This window comes from Hyperoodon ampullatus (assembly GCF_949752795.1).
Source record: "Hyperoodon ampullatus genome assembly, chromosome: 7".
NCBI lineage: Eukaryota > Metazoa > Chordata > Mammalia > Artiodactyla > Ziphiidae > Hyperoodon > Hyperoodon ampullatus.
This window is the reverse complement of record NC_136920.1, coordinates 2,895,752-2,915,939: the sequence shown is the minus strand read 5'-3', so window position 1 is coordinate 2,915,939 and position 20,188 is coordinate 2,895,752. Positions and strand designations below refer to the sequence as shown.

Genomic DNA, 20,188 nt, shown 5'->3' with positions numbered 1-20,188 from the left:
GCACGTGAGGATCCGTTTCACTTACGAATTTGTCCAACATGACACTTAGCCCCTAAGACGGGCAAGTCACAGAACCGGCGACTGGTGACACAAATGTCCCTGGTCCCCATCTACTTGAGACTTTACTCTCTTCCCCGAGACAGAGGCTCCTCAGCCCAGGGCAACCCCCTCCCTGCAGATCTGTCTGAGAACTGAGAATGGCAGCTTTCTCCTCCGGCCCCAAACCTGAGTGCAGATCTGAGGGCTGAGGGTAGCTGGGGTTAGGAGGAGGCGGGGCTGCCAGAGGAGGGGTGACCACTCTCCAGGACAGTGGGGGCAGTGGGCCTGGCGAGCCCCGCGACCACCAGCGGCAGAATCTCAGTGCCCAGCGTGGGCTGCACCGTGGCACTGGGCCACGAAGACGATGACAGCACTAGCCCCACTAGCCCCGTCTCACTGTGACCTTAGCGCCTGATGCCCTAGAGCCTGCTGTTCTGTGGTTGCAACTGATGCATTTCTTTTTGATTGAGACACTCAAAAGCTTTTGTGATTGAGACAGAGGGGAAGGAGAGGGGGCAGACCCAGGCCTGGTCCTGGACCCAACACTTCCTGGTGTGTTTGCGGGCGGGGGGGTTGGAGTCGAGGTCCAGATTTAGCAAAACAAAAAACAGGCACCTAGTAAATTGACTGTCACATAAACAACAATTTTTTTTTTTTAGTATAAGTATGTCCCACGCAATAATTGGGACGTACTTATACTAAAAAGTATCTGTTGTTTTTCTGAAATTCAAATGTGACTGGGTGGCCTATATTTTAGCTGGCAGCCTTCAAGTGCAGCCTGGCTGGAGCAGTCCAGTAAGGCTTTCCTGAGGAGTCAGGAATGCGGTTGGGGAAGAGGAGGGGAAGCTGGTGGGGGGAGAAGCAGGGGCAAAGGCCCGGCGTGGGCAGGACGGAGAAAACCCGGGTCGGGTGAGGTGCAGTGGGAGACTGAAGGCTTGTGAGGCAGTAGAGGGGCTGGGCCACCCTGGGGCGGTAGTGAGTGGGTGGTGTGCTGGCAGTGAGGGCCATGGTGGGGTGGGTGGCACCCAAACCATTCAGGGCAAGGCAGGGTGCTCCAATGGACACAGCTCTCAGAGTGCTCCCCACACCCTTATCCCGGGGATGATGCAGGGTCCCTGTCCCTCTGGGGTCCCTGTGCTCCCTGGGGAGCTGCCAGCTGGGACACTGGCTGGGGTCCCTCTCACCGAGCACACAGGCTGGCCAGCCCTGTGCTGGGTCTACAGGGTGCTTCCCGCATGGCGTCAAGCCCCCTAAGGCTGGGGGATGTGGGATCTTGCCTGAGGTCATGCAGCCTTGGTACCCGCTGGGCTCTCGGCTCCAAAGCCAGAGTCTTCCCCCTCACGTCGGCCGCAGAGCTCCCCCTGCATGAACTGCGCCGACTGTCGGCCCTGGGCCCCCACCTCCTGCATCTCCCACCCGCTTCAGCCCAGTGGCTCTTCCAGAGAAGGGGCCCTGGGTCACTTTGTCTCAAGCCCTCAGAGCCTGCTGTTTGCTCACTGGGAGTAAATGAAGCCTAAAGACCCCCCTCCACTCCCCGCCCCCCCTTGCCAACCTGGATGCCAATCCCAGAACCCTCCACTCCACTTGTGCAGTTTTTACAGGTCTGTGAGTTTTCCTAAAGAGTCACAAAGACAGTGCAGGGTCCCCCGTGCCCCGTCGCCTGGGGCGCGGGTCAAAGCGAAGAGCCCGACATGGCCGCCTTGACTCATGTCACCGGCTTTTCCGTGCGTGTCCTCTCCTGTTCCCGGCTCGTGCGGGACCCCCCACGGCATCATGGCCACGTCTCCACGGCCCCTCCTGTCTGTGATGGTCCCTCCGTCCCTCCTTGTCCTTGGCCGCCTGACTCTGGGGTCCGCTCACTCGGGCTCAGGTGAAAGTGCCTCTGACGTCTTCTGCTGAGATGGGTCTAGGGGCTTTAGGGTGGGGATCACGTACTACCGCATCACATGCTGTCAGGAGGTCCCCGACATCTCAATTACATCTCCGTGACCTTGACCTTCATCACCTGGGTGGGGGGACGTCTGCCAGGTTTCTCCTCTGTAGGGTGACTCTTTTTCCCTTTCACGCTTTCTTCATTAGTCACTGAGTCCAGCCCACCCTCGAGAGGGAGGATTCTGCACCACCCCCCGGAGGCAGGAGCACAGAAGGATGTGTGAGGTTTGTTAATGCTGCCGCAACAGTTAACAAAGAATCAGGGAGACTCGGGGGCTTGGCACCATCCGCTTCCTCCTTAAGGTTCTGCCCGCTGGTTTTAGTGTCCATCCGTCTGTCCAGGACGTGCCTGCAGCAGTCGCTCCTGCACGGTTCTCACTGGACTTACTTTTAGGAAACTCAGTACCGTGTCACATTGGTCCCCAGCCCTGTGTGCAGTGGCGGCCCTCATGTTCCTGTTGCGTGTGGTCATGGCACAGTGTTTTCATCCATCTGCCTACCGATGGGAATTTGGGTTATTTCCACAATTCTGATATGAAATATGCTGCTGTGAGCACCCTTGTCTGTCTCCAAAGGTGGCCGGCCTGGGGTGTAGTGTCTGGGATGGTCAACTTAGTTTCCCAAATTCCTGCACCAATGTGTGAGCCACAGCAACACATGGGGATTCTGCTGAGTCACCCGGGCTTTTTTTTTTGACGTATAGTTGATTTACAACATTATATTAGTTTCAGGTGATTTACAATATTATATTACATTCAGTATTTTTATAGATCACCTGGGCTTTTTTTAAAAAAAATATTTATTTATTTATTATTTATTTTGGCTGCTCCGGGTCTTAGTTGCAGCAGATGGGATCTTCATTGCGGCATGCACGTGGGCTCTAGTTCCCGGAGCAGGGGTCAGATCTGGGCCCCCTGCGCTGGGAGCGTGGAGTCTTAGCCACTGGACCACCAGGGAAGTCCCACCCAGGCTTTTTTTTTGGGGGGGGGCGCACCAAGCGGCATTCGGGATCTCAGGGATCCCCGACCAGGGATTGAACCTGGGCCACGGCTGTGAAAGCACTGCATCCTAAACACTAGACAGCCAGGGAACTCCCACACCTGTGTTTTTAGAGCTGTGTGGCCGTAAAATGTTTGCTACCAAATGGTGGAAGGTGGTGCCTCCTTGGTCACCTGGCCTGCGTTTTCCAGATGGTTCCCTAGCTCCATGTTTTCACCTTCTGAGTGCCCCTCTTTTGTGAAGTGCGCATTTGCATCTCTGGCCCATTTTAAACTGGGCTGTCTGCCTTTTCTTATGAATTCTGGGAGCTCTTTGTATATGTTTCCAAACAAACCTCTGCTGGCCATTTGTGCTGTAGCCTCAGTGCATGCACTTAGCCCCACCCGGAACTACCCCTTTGGTACCAGAGCACCCAGCCCAGGAGGTGCTTGTCTGCTGCAATGAGCCCCATCCTCTGTCTGCTCTTCACCCCCAGGGAGAAGAGAGCCTCCGGATCCTGGTGGGGACCAAAGGGGACAGCCCCCTGCAGATGGACATCAATACCACTGAGGTGAGCCTCTGCTCGAATCTCTCCGGCTTGGTCCCACCTACTGCCCCACGCCCCGCACCTGGCCCGCCCTGGTCCCCAGTCCCAGTCCCCACACCTCCTTCTTCTAGACCGAGGCCTCTGAGCCATGGGACTATGTCCTTGTGGCTGATCGTTGCACCCAGAGAAACCCCAGGCAGGTCCAGCGGCAGCAGCAGTTCCTGGAAGAGCTCGAGAGGAAGGGCTTCTGCTACAAGGTGGGCGGGCTGAGGGCCTCGCCTGGGCGCAGGGGTCACGGGGGACTGGGCGGATCCCGGGGAGTTGTCTGGGGAGGTGGGCTGAGGCCTCGTGCAGGACTTGGAGGGGATAGGCCATTGGCTTTGGATGAAGGGGGCGGGTCCCAATGTGGAGTAGAGGGTCCCATGCTGCCCCCCACCCTCAGGCGAGGGAGGACCAGGCGAAGGTTTTCTTTGGGATCCGAGCTGACAACTGGGTCTTTGACCAGTACCGCAGACTTCTCATGGAGCCTGAGGCTACCGCCCCCAGAGGGGAGCTGGCCAGGCCAACTTCCATCCCAGCCACCACCAGGTGAGAGGCTGGCCCCGAGTGGGTCCAGGAGGATCCACGCCCGCCCACATGCCAGTCCAGACAGGCAGCAAGACTCCCAGGAGTGGTCCCAGGGTGGAGGGGCCCAGGGGGCAAGGGTCTGTGAGTCAGTTTCCATGTCTGTAATACGGGAAAATGACAGTTCTCACCTCTTGGAGTGTTTGAAGGTTACATGTGACTATGTCCCCCGGATGCAGAATAGAAACCAGCCTTAAAGGGTGGGCAGAATTTGGAGAGGCTGAGAGGATCCTCCTAGCTGTCCCTCCTAGGCTCTGAGGTCATCTCCCTGGATTCACGTCCTGACTTCTTTCCTCCAGACCAAATGCCCCTCCCTGGACATCTATCCCCTGCTTCCCAGGCACCCAACACGTCCTCTCTCTCCAAGCACCTGCTTCTCCACACCCCAATCCTCTAGGCCTCCAAGCCAGCCCACCTTCCCTCCCCACAGCCCTCCTCCATCATCTTCCTGGCCCCAGCCCCGGCCCCCTGAACTCATCTGGGGCCCGATCAGGGAGACTAGCGAAGAACACTCCTGGAATTTGGATACGAGGCAGTGGAGAAAGGACTGGCTGGTCTTGGGAGGACACATGAGTAGAGGCATCTTGATGGGGCCTGAGAGGAGCAGGCTGTGGGGAGTGCCCTGGGACACTCAGGGGGCCGTGTCTCATAGGAGGATGTTCCAGAGGAGCAGGACTGTATAGTCAGATGCCCGAATGTGCTGCTTCCTGGCCGTGTGGCCTTGACCAAATTACTCACCCTCTCTGAGCTTCAGTCACCCCATAGGCAAAATGGCTCACAGGGGTGCAAAGAGGATTCGTGCACATAAAGAGTGTGCTCTCGACGTGTGGGGGCTCCAGGTGGGACGGGTGATTGGAGGTGGGAGGTCTGGGAGGGATCTGGGAGAGACTATTGCAGGGCTGAGCATCGGGGCCCTGGGAAGAGAGAGACCACCCTGAGGGAGGCCCACCTTGGAACCATGGCACAGCTAGACCCTGGGAGGATTTAAGGAGGTGGGCTCCCAGATGAGTCCTGGATTCTGGGCTCTGGTCAGGTGGTCAGGGCAGGTGGTCTGGGGGCTCTGCTAGGACACAGAGGGGCCTGGGACCTGGCCAGATAGAGGGCCATCCTGAGCCAGCTCTTGTGTTCCAGAATCCAAGTTGTCAACTTTGTGCTGAACAGCAAGATGGCAGCTGGTGGTAAGGACTGGATGGGCAGGTGGCCTGTGCAGCAGCCCACCAGGAGGGGCAGTCACACGGGGAGAACGGCACAGGGTCCTCCCTCACCCCTCACCCCCTTCTGACCCGAGAATCCCTGTGACCACCAGACACGCTCCAGGATTTGGTGAAGGATGGGGTCTTTGAGGCCGGGTTTCCCCTACACAAGGTGAGTGGAGGGCCAGCTGGGAGAGGACCTGAGGGCAGGACCTGAGGCAAGAAGCTCTCACTGTCTGTCGCCTCTGCTCAGGGGGAGGAAGACCTAAAGAAGAAATGGGCCCGGTGGAGAAACATGTTCCAAACGCAGCCAATTGGTGACATCAGGTACTACTGTCCGCCGCGGACACACCTGCGGCCCCGCAGGCAGGCTGCGCCCCCCGCGGTTACACCCACGCCTCCAGCAAACTGCTGTGCGGGCTCCCATTTAGACGCACATTTAGATGCCCTCAGTACTGACGCTCCTTGCCCGCCCCCGCATGTGGCATGCTTCACCCCGGCGTTGGCGCTGGACGGTCACCCCTGGTGGGAGTGGCCCTGACGGGCCGGCTGTGCCCCTAGGAACTACTTCGGTGAGAAGGTGGCCCTGTACTTCGCCTGGCTCGGCTGGTACACCTACATGCTGGTGCCCGCCGCGGTGGTGGGCCTCATCATCTTCCTGAGCGGGTTTGCCCATTTCGAAGCCAGCCAGATCAGGTGGGGCGGAGTCAGGCAAGGGACGGGACTGGGGGGTCAGGGAAGGGGCAGGACCGGGGTGGGGGAGGTCACGGAAGGGGCGGGGTTAGGGCGGGGTCGTGAAAGGGAGTGACTGAGGGTGGGGACGAGTCAGGGAATGAGCGGGACTGGGGTGTGTAAGGTCATGGAGGGGGCGGGGTTTGGGCGGGGTCGTGAAAGGGAGTGACTGAGGGTGGGGACGAGTCAGGGAATGAGCGGGACTGGGGTGTGTAAGGTCATGGAGGGGGCGGGGTTTGGGCGGAGTCAGGGAAGGGGGTGGGACTGAGGGGGCTGGGTGGAGTCAGAAAGGGGGCATGACTGGGGTGGGGTCGTGGAGGGGCGGGGTCGTGAAGGGGCGGGACTGGGGCGTGGTGGGTCACGGAAGGGGCGGGACTGGGGTGTGTAGAGTCACAGTAGGGGCAGGGTTGGGGTGGTATTGTGAAGGGGGTGGGACTGAGGGTGGGTGGAGTCAGGGAAGGGGCGGGACTGGGGTGGGGTCATGGAGGGGCGGCGGGGTTGGGGCGGGGTCGTGAAGGGGCGGGACTGAGGGTGGGGCGGAGTCAGGGAAGGGGCGGCCTGGGGCGGGGTCCCCCAGGGGCCACAGGAGGGGCCACAGGAAAGCGCCACCGACAACCCGGTCCCTGCACCCCCAGCAGGGAGATCTGTGAGGCCCACGACGTCTACATGTGCCCTCGCGGCGACCACAACCCCAGGTACCAGCGGCTCTCAGAAACCTGCGCCTTCGCCAAGGTTTGCGCCTGGGGGGCACTACGGCCGCTCGCCCGCGGGGAGGAGGGCCCAGGGGGTCCTCCCAGGGAAGTGAAGGCCGCCCCAGCCCCACGCGCCACTCTCCCCAGCTCACTCACCTCTTCGACAACGAGGGCACCGTGCTGTTCGCCATGTTCATGGCGCTGTGGGGTGAGTCGCTGCGGCACCTGGGGGGCAGCCGAGCTCCACACGCAGCGGGGACACACCGTGAGGCCTCTGCTTTCTCCCGGCTGCAGCCACCGTGTTCCTGGAGTTGTGGAAGCGGGAGCGAGCCCGTGTGGTCCTGCAATGGGACCTGTACGGGTGGGACGAGGACCAGGTGAGGCTGAGCCAGGTGACCAGGTCCAGGGTCCACAAGAGTCTGCTGTGTCTGAGAGGGTCCCCATGTATAAGGCATGGTTCCCGTGGGTGAGGGGTCCCGTGTCTCAGGCGTGTCCGGTGCCGTCCACAGGAGGAAATGGCGCTGGGGCTCATTGCCTGCCCTGACTACCAGCCCCGGCTGCACCAGCACTCCTACATGCGGAGTACCGTCATCCTCCTGCTGTCTCTGTTGATGGTACTCCTGGGGCGCCCCTGGTGGGGCTGGAGAGCAGGTGGGGCAGCCCCCTGAGGCCTACCCATCCTGGCCTCCCCGACCCCCGCCAGATCTGCCTGATGATAGGCATGGCCCACATTCTGGTGATCTACCGCGTCCTGGCCGCTGCCCTTTTCAGCTCCGCCTTGCCCTTCCTGGGGGAGCAGGTGACCACGGCCGTGGTGGTGACCGGGGCCCTGGTTCACTATGTGAGCATCCTCGTCATGACCAAGGTAGGGGTCGGGGCAGGGCGAGGGTGCCGGTGGGGGTGAGGCTCTGCTGAGGTCCGAGGTGAGCCCTCCGTCTCCCCTCCCACAGATCAACAAATATGTGGCACTGAAGCTTTGTGACTTTGGTGAGAGGAGGGCCCCCCTGAGCCCTTCTCTGGCTACTGGAGGGAGGATTCAGGGTGGGCATCTTGGAGCCCTGGGGTGGGGGAAGGGGGCCCATGAGAGGGCAGGGGCTCGCACCTGGGAGACAGATGGGGGTCTCAGGTGTCCCTGAGTTTTCAGGATAGGGACAGGCTGGGCGTGGGCTGTCATCGGGGTGAAGGATGGGGGAGGGACGGCCCCACATCTCATTCCAGAGAAGCCCAGGACCTTCTCAGAGCGAGAGAGCAAGTTCACCATCAAGTTCTTCACTCTGCAGTTCTTTGCTCACTTCTCCTCCCTTATCTACATCGCCTTCATCCTGGGCAGGTAAGGGCCACCTGCTCCCACATGCCTCCCTCTAACTCCTTTCTCCCCACCTTGAAAATGGAAATACCTGTTCTTTTTAATTTTTAAAATAAATCATGCTCAGAACACGTGGAAACCCAGTATAGAAATATGTGAAGGAAGCCCACAGCGACCCCCCAGCTGACCAATCCTTGTCCTCAGAGATGACACTGTAACTGCTTGTTGGGTCTTCCCAAACTTTTTTACACATTTAAGTACACACACATACACCTATTGACATGAGTGATTTTGTCGTGTAAATAATTGTATCTGCCTTACACTGAAAATGTACTATGGGCATTTTCCGTGTCTGCATGGGTGGTGAGGCTTTGTTTTTAAAAGCATACTATGAGCATTCTTTTGTGGGACGTCCTTGAATTTATTCAACCACTTCAACTGGTGGACATTCGGGTTAATTCCAGTTTTGAGGTTTATAAATAAAGCTGCAGTGGGCATCCCATGTAACACACATGCACATGCATATGCACACACATGCACACACTTCCCCTCAATCAACATATCTTTTCTTGTCTTTTCTGAAGAAAATAATTCCTCTATGTGTTCTCTGTGTTTGTTCAAATGTTGTAAGTTACACACATACTGCCAATTAATCCCAAACTCTCTAGCAGAACTTCATTTATTTATTTATTTGCACAATTTGTTTATTCATTTATTTATTTATTTTTGCTGCGTTGGGTCTTCAATGCCGCATGCGGGCTTTCTCTAGTTGTGGCGAGTGGGGGCTACCCTTCGTTGAGGTGCGCAGGCTTCTCATTTCTCATTGCGGTGGCTTCTCTTGTTGCTGAGCATGGGCTCTAGGCGCGCGGGCTTCAGTAGTTGCGGCACACGGGCTCGGTAGTTGTGGCTCGCGGGCTCTAGAGCGCAGGCTCAGTAGTTGTGGCACATGGGCTTAGTCGCTCCATGGCATGTGGGATCTTCCCGGACTAGGGCTCGAACCAGTGTCCCCGGCACTGGCAGGCCGATTTTTAACCACTGCGCCACCAGGGAAGTCCCTCTAGAAGAACTTTAGAAGAAACCAACTCCTGCCAGTATGTTCAAAGACATCATGAGGTCCTTGGAGATGCCCTCGTGGCATCTGTCCCCTTCTCTTGGGGCTGTGCTTGGCCCTTTCATCCTGGGAAGCCCCTTACTCTCTGCTGTGTAGGATCCCAAGTTTTCCAGTGGCTTCCTGTGAAAGGGTACATGGGGAATCATGTGTGCTGAGTTTCCTCTTTACTGGGGGCCTGACTGAGCGTCTACTGGAGAAATAATTCTAAGTTGGATACGGTTTTCCTCAGACTTCCGAAGGATATTTTGGTTTCTGGCTTCCAGTGTTCTACTCCACAAGTCTGGCATTAATGTTCTTCCAGCTCTCTGTGCATCTTCTCACTGTCCCCCATCTTCTGAAGTTTCTCAGCCGTGTGACTTGTTGGCTCTTTTTCATTCGACATGCTTCTCTCCTCCACACGCCAGCTTTCCTCTCTCTGCTGGATGATTTCCACCATCACACAAACATGCTGTCACAGTTCTTTCCGAAAGTCTTCTCATCGGCGTATCTGGTTTCTGGTTCTCCCGCCTCGCGCTTCTCCCTCCCCGGTACTCTCACTGCCTCCTGGCGCTGACCTTTGCTCTCCTGCTGACCTTTGCTCTCCTGCTGGCCCAGAACCCTGGTCCCTCAGACTCCGCTCTTCCCTTGCTCCCCCTCCATAGCCGTCGCCACCCAGGACGTGCCGCACATTTATTTGTTCACTGTCTCTCTCAGAAATGGCAGCTCCCCAGGGCGGAGAGCAGGGCGCTTGTCCTTTGCTGAATGCTCAGCTCCTGCAGCCGGCCAGGTGTGCAGAATCAGTGCTGGTCAAAACCGGGTGCTCACTGGGCCTGGAGCCTCAGGGCCTTCAGTTTTGAGAGATTTTCTCATGTATCTGATAGCCTCCTGCTTCGGCTCCCTCTCCTCCCTTCTGAGGAATTCTTTTTGTTTGGAAATTGGGCCTTCTGAATTGATCATCTACTTTTCTTCGCTTTTTTTCTCCCATTCTTGTTCCAGTTTTTTGGAGTTTTTCTCAACTGTTTTCCAACCCTTCTACTGAACGTTTCGCTTCTGCTTATGTTCTTAATTTCAGAGCACTCTTTTTGACATTTGCAGATTCTTCACAGCCTCCTCTTCATGTCACCTGGACACCAGGGCTTTTCTTGTCTGAGGATGTGGCCTCTTTTTTCCCCTTCTACTCTGGTATTTCTTCTGTTCCTTTCGAGTTTCTTTTATGCTCTTTCTTTGATTGGTCTCTGATTCTGGTGTTAGAGGCACCCGCCTTAGATGTCTTTTATTCTTGGCCACCTGTCTGTAATTGAGAAAGGCATGTGCCAGTGGCTTTGCTCTGGACCATGTGTCTCCTGTCGGGACCTCTTGCTGTGTCGGTTCCTGAAGGGGAATCCCTGGTCTCCTGCCTGGAGGCAGAAGGATGCCCGTCAGTATGCTGGGAGCCCAGCTGGGGAAGGGACAGTGTGGGGTCTCAGTGTCCACTGGCCCAACCCTGCGATCTGAATCTTTGGTTGTTCAACCCCCTAGAAATGTCTTTGTCTTCTTGTGTGTGTGTGTCTTGTGTGTGTGTGTGTGTGGGGGTGGATTAGGGGTTGGCTAGGAGGCCTAGGGGTTCAGCCGGGCCTGCATCCCATCCAGTGGGTGCCCCCAAGCTACCAGAGGTGCCCAAGTCCTGCGGTGTTCCAGGCTCTTGGGCAGGGTTGTGTTGCTGTTCAGATGTCTTCCCTGCAGGCTTAGATCCAGGTTGATGTCTCAAGTGGGCTGCAGGCCTCTCCAGTTCCCTTCCATCTCCGAGGTGATGCCTGGCAGTGGGTGTGAGCAGCCAGCCATTTTAACTGGGAGTCGGCAGTGCACATTTAAATTGAGAGACATTGCTAAAGCACCCTCCAAAAATGCTGTGCTGACTCACAAAGCCACACAGTGTGTATGTGACCACACACTCCATGTTGGTCTGATGAACAAAGACTTTTCATCCTTAAAGGTGCGTTATTAAAACCTATTAGTGAGAATTCAGCATCTTTCCAGATATTTTTTGGCCATTAAATTTCTTTTCCTATAAGTTGTTCATATCATCTGAGCATTTTTATAACATCAAGGTCAAGTGGATTCTCTTCTGACTCTATCAGTTTCTTAAAATCATGTCATATTTTACTTTGCTTCTTATTTGACCATTTCTTTGTTGTACAGCTCTTTATTTTTCCTGTTGTTTTTAATTGCCTTTTTTTCCGCCTTGCATGTCTTTATCTTATCAAGGTTATCCAGCCTCTCCATGTCAAACTGTCTATTGCATGGAATCTCTTTTCTCCCAGAGACCCTCCATTCTCCCCACACTGGGCTCGTGGCTCTCTGTGCCTCCTGCGTACCTGTCTCCCTGGGACTTCAATCTGCTGCCTTCCTGGGTTAGGACCATCATTTCCTGGACTCCCAAGCCTCCTTCTTTCTTGATTTTTGCTTTCATTTATTTTGAGAAGGTATATCGGAGAGGTAAACTCTCTGAATTCATGTATGTCTAAAGGTGTCATGTTCTACTGTTGCACAAGATTGACATGGCTGGGTATAGAAATCTAACTTCAAAACAATTTTCCCTTCTAGAACTTTAAAGACATTGCTCCGTTGTCTTTGAACATGCAAAATAGATAATAAGAAGTGTGCAGAAAATCTGATTTTTGTTTCTTCCTAGTTGACCTAGAAGCTTTAGGATCTTCTCTTTAAACAGGGGAACAATCTAGGGTGGGTCTTTTCTTCATGCACTGTGCTGGGCAATTGTTGGCACCTTCCAATGCAAAAGCCCATGTCCTACTTAGGCTCACTACATTTTCTTCTCCTTTTTTTTTTTTTTTTTTTTTTGCAGTACGCGGGCCTCTCACTGTTGTGGCCTCTCCCGTTGCGGAGCACAGGCTCTGGACGCGCAGGCTCAGCGGCCATGGCTCACAGGCCCAGCCGCTCCGCAGCATGTGGGATCTTCCCGGACCGGGGCACAAACCTGTGTCCCCTGCATCGGCAGGCGGACTCTTAACCACTGCGCCACCAGGGAAGCCCCATTTTCTTCTTTTTTTCCTTAGGCTTTTTTTTTTTTTTTTAATTTTTATTGGAGTGTGGTTGCTTTACAATGTTGTGTTAGCCTCCACTGCACAACAAAATGAATCAGCCATACACATACAGATACCCCTTCCCTTTTGGACTTCCCTCACATTTAGGTCACCACAGTGCATTAGGTAGAGTTCCCTGTGCTATACAGTATGTTCCCATCAGCTGTCTATTTTATACATAGTGTCAGTAATGTATATGTGTCAGTCCCAGTCTCCCAATTTCTCCCACTCCACCCCTTTCCCCCTTGGTATCCATACATTTGTTCTCTACGTCTGTGTCTCTGTTTCTGCTTTGCATATAAGATCATCTATACCATTTTTCTAGATTCCACATATATGTGTTATTATATGATATTTTTCTCTTTCTGACTTACTTCACTCTGTATGCCACTCTCTAGGTCCATCCACGTCTCCACAAATGACCACATTTCATTCCTTTTTATGGCTGAGTACTTTTCCATTGTATATATGTACCACATCTTCTTTATCCATTCCTCTGTTGATGGACATTTAGGTTGCTTCCGTGTCCTGGCTATTGTAAATAGAGCTGCTGTGAACATTGGGTTGCATGTGTTTTTTTGAATTGTGGTTTTCTCTGGGTATATGCCCAGTAGTGGGATTGTTGGTTCAGGTGGTAGTTCTATTTTTAGTTTTTTGTGTTTGTTTTCCTTAGGTTTTTAAAATTATTTTTTTCCCCTCTGCTCTCTATGGAACGCCTTGTCCTCTTGGGTTTCTTATCTTTTTCTCTCATATATTCCATCTCTGTGTCTTTACATTCCACATCTGGAGAGATTTCCTCCACTTTGTCTTTTTGCCTTTTTTTTTTAAATGTTTATTTATTTACTTACTTGGCTGCACTGGGTCTTAGTTGTGGCACGTGGGATCTTTAGTTGCAGCATGCGAACTCTTAGTTGCGGCAAGTGGGATCTAGTTCCCTGACCAGGGATCGAACCCAGGGCCCCTGCATTGGGAATGTGGAGTCTTAGCCACTGGACCACCAGGGAAGTCCCTGTTTTCTTTTTTTAAGTTTAACAGTTAAAGTCTTAATTTCCAAGAGGGTTTTTATTTTTTTAATCCTTTTTTTTTATAGTGTCCTTTTCTTGTTTCCATAGATACAGTACTTTCTTGATGATATCAATGTTCTTTTTTCCTCTTAAGTTCTCATCTGTTTCCTCATTATCTCATTTCCTAAAGGGTCCATCTTCCTGTTCCTTTATCGTAGTCTTTCTCTTTTGTACAGCTGGTTTTCCTCGTGCCTGAAGATTTGTAGCTGTCCGTTCATACTGAAGAACGAAAGACTGAGTTGGTTTTCCCTGGCAGGATGGGATATGTCTTTATAATAACTCACGTCTGCTGACACTCACCCATTCTATCCTAAGGGCCTCACATTTATCAGCTCTAATCTGCACAACAGCCCTATGGGGTAGGGACTCTCTAAACCCCATTTCACAGATGAGTAGACCGAGGCACAGAAAGGTTAAGAAACTATCTCAGGATTGCAGTCAGCAGGTGGTGAGGCAGATAGAAGCCTGAGTCTGGCGCCTTCTGTGTACTGCCCCTGCATGTGGCATCCCTGGGAAAAGAAGGCAAAAGCCTATGCAGTCACTCGTGTTTCTCTGGAGACGGTTTCCTTTTTGTCATGAAGGTTATCAGTGTGTCTCTTTATAGTTCCTGTTTTTCATGCCGTGCTCAAAACGGCCTCCCCTCCTCAACATTAAAAACATGTTCAGCTGTGATTTCCCTTAGATGCTTATGGTTTCAACATTTTAAATATTTAAATCTTTGATTCACAACGAATTTGTTTTGCTGCAGGCGGCAAAGGAGGGAAGCCTGTTTTGTTGTTTTCCAAGTGAGAGCCAGTTGTCCCCAAACCATTTGTTGACTGTTCCATCGCCACCACCACCCTCCTGTCACACACCAGGTTCCATCATTCACTTGAATGTTTTGGTGTCTCGTGGACTCTGATGATTCTGGTCCAGTTCCTTTCTGTGTAATTATTACTGCTATGCTTTCCTTCAGATAGGTCTAGCACTAATTTTCTTTTTCTCTTCTTTTTCACTTTTCCTTTTTTGTAGTTATTTACATGTTTATTCTTCTAGGTGAACTTTAAAATAATGTTTGTCAAACTCCATCAAAATTCTGTGGGATCCATGCCGCGGAGCGGCTGGGCCCGTGAGCCATGGCCGCTGGGCCTGTGCGTCTGGAGCCTGTGCTCCGCAACGGGAGAGGCCACAACAGTGAGAGGCCCACATACCGCAAAAAAAAAAAAATAAATAAATAAAAAAAAATTCTGTGGGATTTAGTTTAAGATTGCAGTGAAATTATACATTCTTTTAGGGAGAATTGACATAGATACTGTATTTTCTATTGCTGACCACAACTTAGTGGCTTTAAACAACACACATTACATACAGTTCTCGAGGCCAAGAGTCCAAAATAGGTCTCACTGGGCTAAAATCAAGGTGTCAGCAGGGCTGTGTTCTGTCTGCAGGCCCTCGGGGAGAGTCCATACTCTTGTTTTTCTCAGCTTCTAGAGGCTGCCTGGCCCGCTTCCTCCTGTGTCTGCAATGCCAGTGGTGTCAGGCTGAGTCCTTCTCATCCTGCCATCTCTCTGGCTCTCATTTAAGGACTCTGGTGATTACAATGGGCACACCCAGATAATCCAGGATTATCTCTCCATTTTAAGGTCAGCTGATAGCAACCTTAATACCAGCTGCCATGTCAGATAACATAGTCACAGGTTCCAGGAATTAGGATGTGGTATCTTTGGGGGCCTGACATTCCATCTGTCACAAAAATACAAGCTTAAGTTTTTCTATCGAAGAACAAGGTCTCTCTATTCAAGTCTTGTTTTAATGTTCTTTAGCTGTGTTACAGTTTCCTTCTTATGGGTTCCCCATACTTCCTGTGAATTTCACTCTATTTTATAGTTTTTGCTGCTATCTGCAACAGATATTTCCTCCTGCTACATTTCTCAGTGGTTTTGTTGCACCTAGGAAAGCAAAAGGGAGTTGAGCTTGATATCAATTTTATATCCACTCTGAGCATTTTTCAGTAGATTTATCTGCCCAATCGTTCAGTTGATTTATTTTGGTTTCCCAGATATATGATCGTATTTTCTACAACAAGTTTTTCCTTTGCAAAGTTACGCTGTCCTGGAATAGTAGTTGTCATGAACTGTAACAGGAGCGCTTGCAGGATTTCACCATTGAGCGTGAGCCCAACGTCTGGTTAAATACACCTTTTTTATCATGGAAGTCAGGTGACTTAAACACACAGTAGCCCTGTGTGCACAGTTACCTTGGGGAGAAACTGAGGCCCCTCCTCACGGCCTTTTCTGAGCCTGTGAACAGTTGAGAGGTCCCCTGTGGTCCTGCGCACCTGCAGGCCTGTCTGGGTACAAACTGTGCGTCCAGCACCCAGCCTCTGCTCGCCTGCAGGGCGGGTCTCCTTCCTTCCCCTCCGGGCCCCACTGCTCCCCGACTCCCACTCCTGTCCTGCCCCCTCTCTCAGCCTCGCTGCCCTTCCCAGGATCAACGGTAACCCCGGGAAGTCCGTGCGCCTGGCAGGGCTGTGGAAGCTGGAGGAGGTCAGTCTGTCCGGAGGTCTTACTGCCCTCTTCCTGAACTGCCCCAACCCCCTGGTCACCCCCAGGCCCCGTGCCTGACCTCTCACCCTTGCCCCCACAGTGCCATCTCAGCGGCTGCATGATGGACCTGTTCGTGCAGATGGCCATTATCATGGGTCTGAAACAAACGCTCAGCAACTGCATGGAGTACCTGGGCCCGTGAGGACCACCCTCCCTCCCGGGGCGCCACCCTCACCACAGGCAGCACCCGACCCCGCAGGACCCCACCTCCCAGAGCCAGCAGTCCCGAGGGGCCCTCACCCCCCTCCCCGTCCCCCACCCGGTCCTCCTCGCCCGCAGGTGGCTGGCCCACAAGTGTCGCTCGATGCGAGCCACGTCCCAGGACCCCGAACTGAGGCACTGGCAGCTCAACTACCGCCTGAACCCGGTCAACACCTTCAGCCTGTTCGAGGAGTTCATGGAGATGAGTACGCGGCGCAGGGCCGGTGGGCGGAGGGGCGGGCGCCGCGCGGGGGCCCGCGGTGACGACCCCCACCCGCAGTGATCCAGTACGGCTTCACCACCGTCTTCGTGGCCGCCTTCCCGCTCGCCCCGCTGCTGGCGCTCTTCAGCAACCTCGTGGAGATCCGCCTGGACGCCATCAAGATGGTCCGGCTGCAGCGGCGCCTGGTGCCCCGCAAGGCCAAGGACATCGGTCAGGGGCCCGACGGGGCGGCCTGAGGGCGGGCGCTCCAGCCAGCCCCAGCCAGGGGACGGGAGCAGCGAGGCGCGCTGGGGCCACGCCAGTCCCCTTGAAACCACCGCTCTAGGCCATGGGGGCAGGGCTCAGGCCCCAGGAAGAGGCGGGGCTGGCAGGCACCTCGCCGGCCGCTCCCCCTCAGGGGTCCCACTGAAGGGCCAGCAGCCGCCCTGCGGGGGCTGTGCAGAACGGCTTGGCTCTCAGGGAGCTGAGGGAGAGGGGTCCAGCAGCTGGGGACAGGGACTGAGAGCAGGTGGCCTTAGTCACCTAGACCGGCCTCGCTGAGGTGGACAGGTGTCAGGGATGAAGCAAGGAGGTGCAGCGTTGGACATAGGCACTGGGAGAGAGAAGTGTGAGGGAGGCCTCAGTCTTGGGACCAGTTAAGGGGGTGTGCCCTGGGGAGGGGACCCGGGAGGTGGAGCAGGCCTGGGGGCAGCTGAAAGGTTCAGGCATAAGATGGGGGGCAGAGACCTGAGCCCCTCCCTGTCCGTGTCAAGAAGAGGGGTGCAGGAGAGCGGAGGCCGCTCTCTGTTGGCCTTGGTCCAGGTCTTCCTCATCAGGGACCTGGCCCTGCGGCTGCCACAAGCAGAGGCATGATGAGGCCCTTGACCATCCAGGCTCCCAGCTTTGGGGGATCAACAGAGGTGGGGGGGCGGGGGGCGGGGAGACAGTGCAGGCCTCACCCCCTGCCGTGGCCCAGGGACCTGGCTGCAGGTGCTGGAGATAATCGGCATGCTGGCGGTCATCGCCAACGGGATGGTTATCGCCTTCACATCTGAGTTCATCCCCCGAGTGGTGTACAAGTACCGCTATGGCCCGTGCCGACAGGGGGCCCACCCTGCAGTCGAGTAAGGGGACACTGCCACACAGCCCCTGGGGGAGCCTCAAACTGTCCAGAGACCCCTGGGAAACTGGCCCAACCGTGGCCCAGCCCCAGGGGACCCCAGGGAAGGGCTCGATGCTAACGGTATTGCCTGGGGTGGGCTGCCCTCCCACAGCAACCTGCAGACCCTGGGTGGACCCCGGGAGTGTTGACTGGGACCCCAGTAGGGGATTAACGTCCCAGAACCAGCTGTTTTCTGAGCAAGTGATACTGGAATGGCTCCCCTTCCAAAGGCAGACCCTTAGTGCTCGGCATGCTGTCCTCATCCAGTTCCTCCAGCCCTGCAGGGGGGTAGGTCTCCAGGGGTCTCCCCCAGGAAGGCTGGCAAGGAAGCCTTGGCCCCTGGCAAGGAAGGCAGGTGGTGGCACCTGCAAGTCCCTTCATCCTCCCCCAGGGGCCCCTCTCCCGTGTACAGAGATGAAGGAGGGGGTTTGCACTGTGACCCACCCTGATGGCCCCCACCGGGCAGGGGTCGGTTACAAGCCAGCACCCCAGAAGCCTGAAGGGACCACACCAAACTCCTCTCCCCCTCCCCCCAGCTGCCTCACGGGCTACGTCAACCACAGTCTGTCCGTGTTCTACACCAAGGACTTCCAGAATCCTGCTGAAATAGAGGGCTCAGAGAACGTGACCGAGTGCAGGTTTGGACCCCCATCCCCTGTGAGCACCCTCTGAACTCCTGACCCCTGACCTCAGGTGCTCCCCACCCCAGGTACCGGGACTATGGCACCGCTCAGAACTCCAACTTCACTGAGCAGTCCTGGTTCCTCCTGGCCATCCGTCTGGCCTTCCTCATCCTCTTCGAGGTGAGCCAACACTGGGGACCGGCCCCAGGGCAGGGCAGCTCTCTCCAGCCCTCCCTGGGCCCCTGCCCCTAAAGTCCCTGCCCAGCGCATCTTGACCTCCCCACTCTGGCCCTCCTCCCAGCACGTGGCCTTATGCGTCAAGCTCATTGCTGCCTGGTTTGTGCCTGATGTGCCTCAGTCGGTGAAGAATGAAGTCCTGAAGAAGAAGCACCAGAGACTTGGGGTGGCGGGGCTGCCGGGGCCTGGGGGTGGGGCCTGGTCCTGAGTCCCGAAGTACCAGAGACTCCGGCCTGACAGCACAGACGTGGAGTGGGCCCGGGGCCGGTCAAGAGGCCAAGACACAGAGCTGCTGCCACCACCGCCCACACCAGCCCTGGCTGTGTGTGTGGGGGGGGCGGGCTTTAATTAGACCCGCGTATATGTGGGGGTCCTGGGAGCCCCTGTATGTTTGGGGTGTCTGTGAGGCCTGTTCCACCTGTGAGGGCTCAGGCTTGGTACTGCCTGACTTGAACTCTGAGTGACCCCTGCCACCCAGAGAACTGGGGCGGGGTTGGGGGGGGAGCGGGTCTTCTCATGCCAGTCTCGACAGGAAAACTGGCCCAGTTTCCTGGGCCCCAGATCCTGCCCCACCCCACTGGCTCCCCTCAACCAGCAGAGTTTTCTCTAATAAAATAAAACTTCTTTGTGTTAATTTCTGGGCTTCTGGCCGATTACGTCTGCCCTCAGGGCTAGCTGGGAAACTGAGGCCGTGATGGGGAGAGGCCCGGAATGTGGTAGCCTCCGCCCTCCTCTGGTTTTCCGTGGGCTTCCAAGTGAGGGGTGACTTACAGAGGTCTTACCCTCCCTGCACCTCGGGTTTAGGAGCGGGAGTCAAGGCAGGCTTCCTAGAGGAAGACAAAGAGCTTGGGAGGAGGGGCAGAACCGCACCAGGTGCTCCTGGGGACGGTGGAATTTCCGAGGAGTTCCTGGGGCACCGAGACTCTCGGGGCTGGTTGGGCCGGTTTGGCCTCTGCCCCCAGGCGCGGCGGCCGCGGCTCCAGGGCGCCGAGCGCAGGACCGTCTTGAACTCCAGCCTGAGGCTCGAAGCAGGACAGTTGGGTCCGCCCTCGCCCCGGCTGCTGGGCGGGGCTGCACCTGCCATCGTCGCTGGGGCTGTCGCTGCTGCGCACCTGGCCCAGGTGAGCCGCTCCACCCTCGCGGCCGCGCAAGCCCCGGGTCTTGGCAGCAGGTGAGTGGCGATCGCGACTCCTACCTGCGGAGGTGAGTGGAGGTCGCCGGCTCCCGGGAGCCAGAACCGGGCCTGGAGCTTGGGGGGCCGAGGCGCCCTTTGCCCCAGGGAGCCTCTGGGCCGTGGCGGGTGCGGTTCCGCAGGAAGCGCCTCGGAGCCGAGCCCGCTGCCCGCGTCGCCGGAAGCCCGAGCTCACCCTCGTTCCGGCCCCTCCGGCCTTGCGGGGGCGAGGGCCGCTCTTCCCGCTCCGCCCGACTTGGCCCTCGGCCAGGAGAGGGAAGAGGAGCGCCGAGGTGCGGAGGGACCCCGCCTCCGCCCCAAAGTCGGAGTCCAGGCCCGAGGCCTCCCAGGGCGCCGGGGGCGGACGGAGCAACCGCCTGGAGCCGCTGCGCACCTGTGTCCGGGCGGAGCTACAGCCGTCCGCGCGCCCCGCCCTTCCGTGCGCGCCCTGCCCGGCTCACCCCACCCGGAGGGCGGGGGTACTAACGCCCCTCCGGGAAGGCGGAGCGCGGGTGTGGGGTATGTGGCGGGCCCGGGGGTGCAGGAGGGGGCCTCTCGGCTCGCGGGGCCACAGCGCTTTGTGCAAGTTCCTTCTTTCGGGACAGACGTCCAGGGATGAAGCACGCGCCAGGCGCAGAGGGGCCGCCGGTCCCAGATGAGGGGGAGTCGCTCAGAGACTGGGGTGCTGAGCAGCAAATCAGACGGCTGGGCGCCTGGGGACAAGGCGCGG

General features: G+C 56.1%; 1 protein-coding gene across 1 annotated transcript; it reads left to right on the top strand.

The window, feature by feature from the left end:
- Positions 1 to 1,730: 1,730 nt before the first annotated feature.
- ANO9 (anoctamin 9) lies at positions 1,731 to 18,495 on the top strand (the record flags this gene model as incomplete). The annotated part of the gene is made up of 23 exons (XM_079709446.1): positions 1,731 to 1,838; positions 3,446 to 3,520; positions 3,628 to 3,753; positions 3,939 to 4,084; positions 5,252 to 5,298; positions 5,427 to 5,485; positions 5,567 to 5,640; positions 5,875 to 6,009; positions 6,681 to 6,777; positions 6,885 to 6,945; positions 7,032 to 7,114; positions 7,247 to 7,351; positions 7,441 to 7,602; positions 7,688 to 7,724; positions 7,956 to 8,067; positions 15,745 to 15,802; positions 15,903 to 16,000; positions 16,142 to 16,269; positions 16,344 to 16,496; positions 17,242 to 17,389; positions 17,964 to 18,065; positions 18,137 to 18,230; positions 18,352 to 18,495. 23 exons carry the CDS (start codon positions 1,731 to 1,733, stop codon positions 18,493 to 18,495), a joined length of 2,352 nt encoding a protein of 783 aa, XP_079565572.1.
- Between the last annotated feature and the right edge of the window lie 1,693 nt (positions 18,496 to 20,188).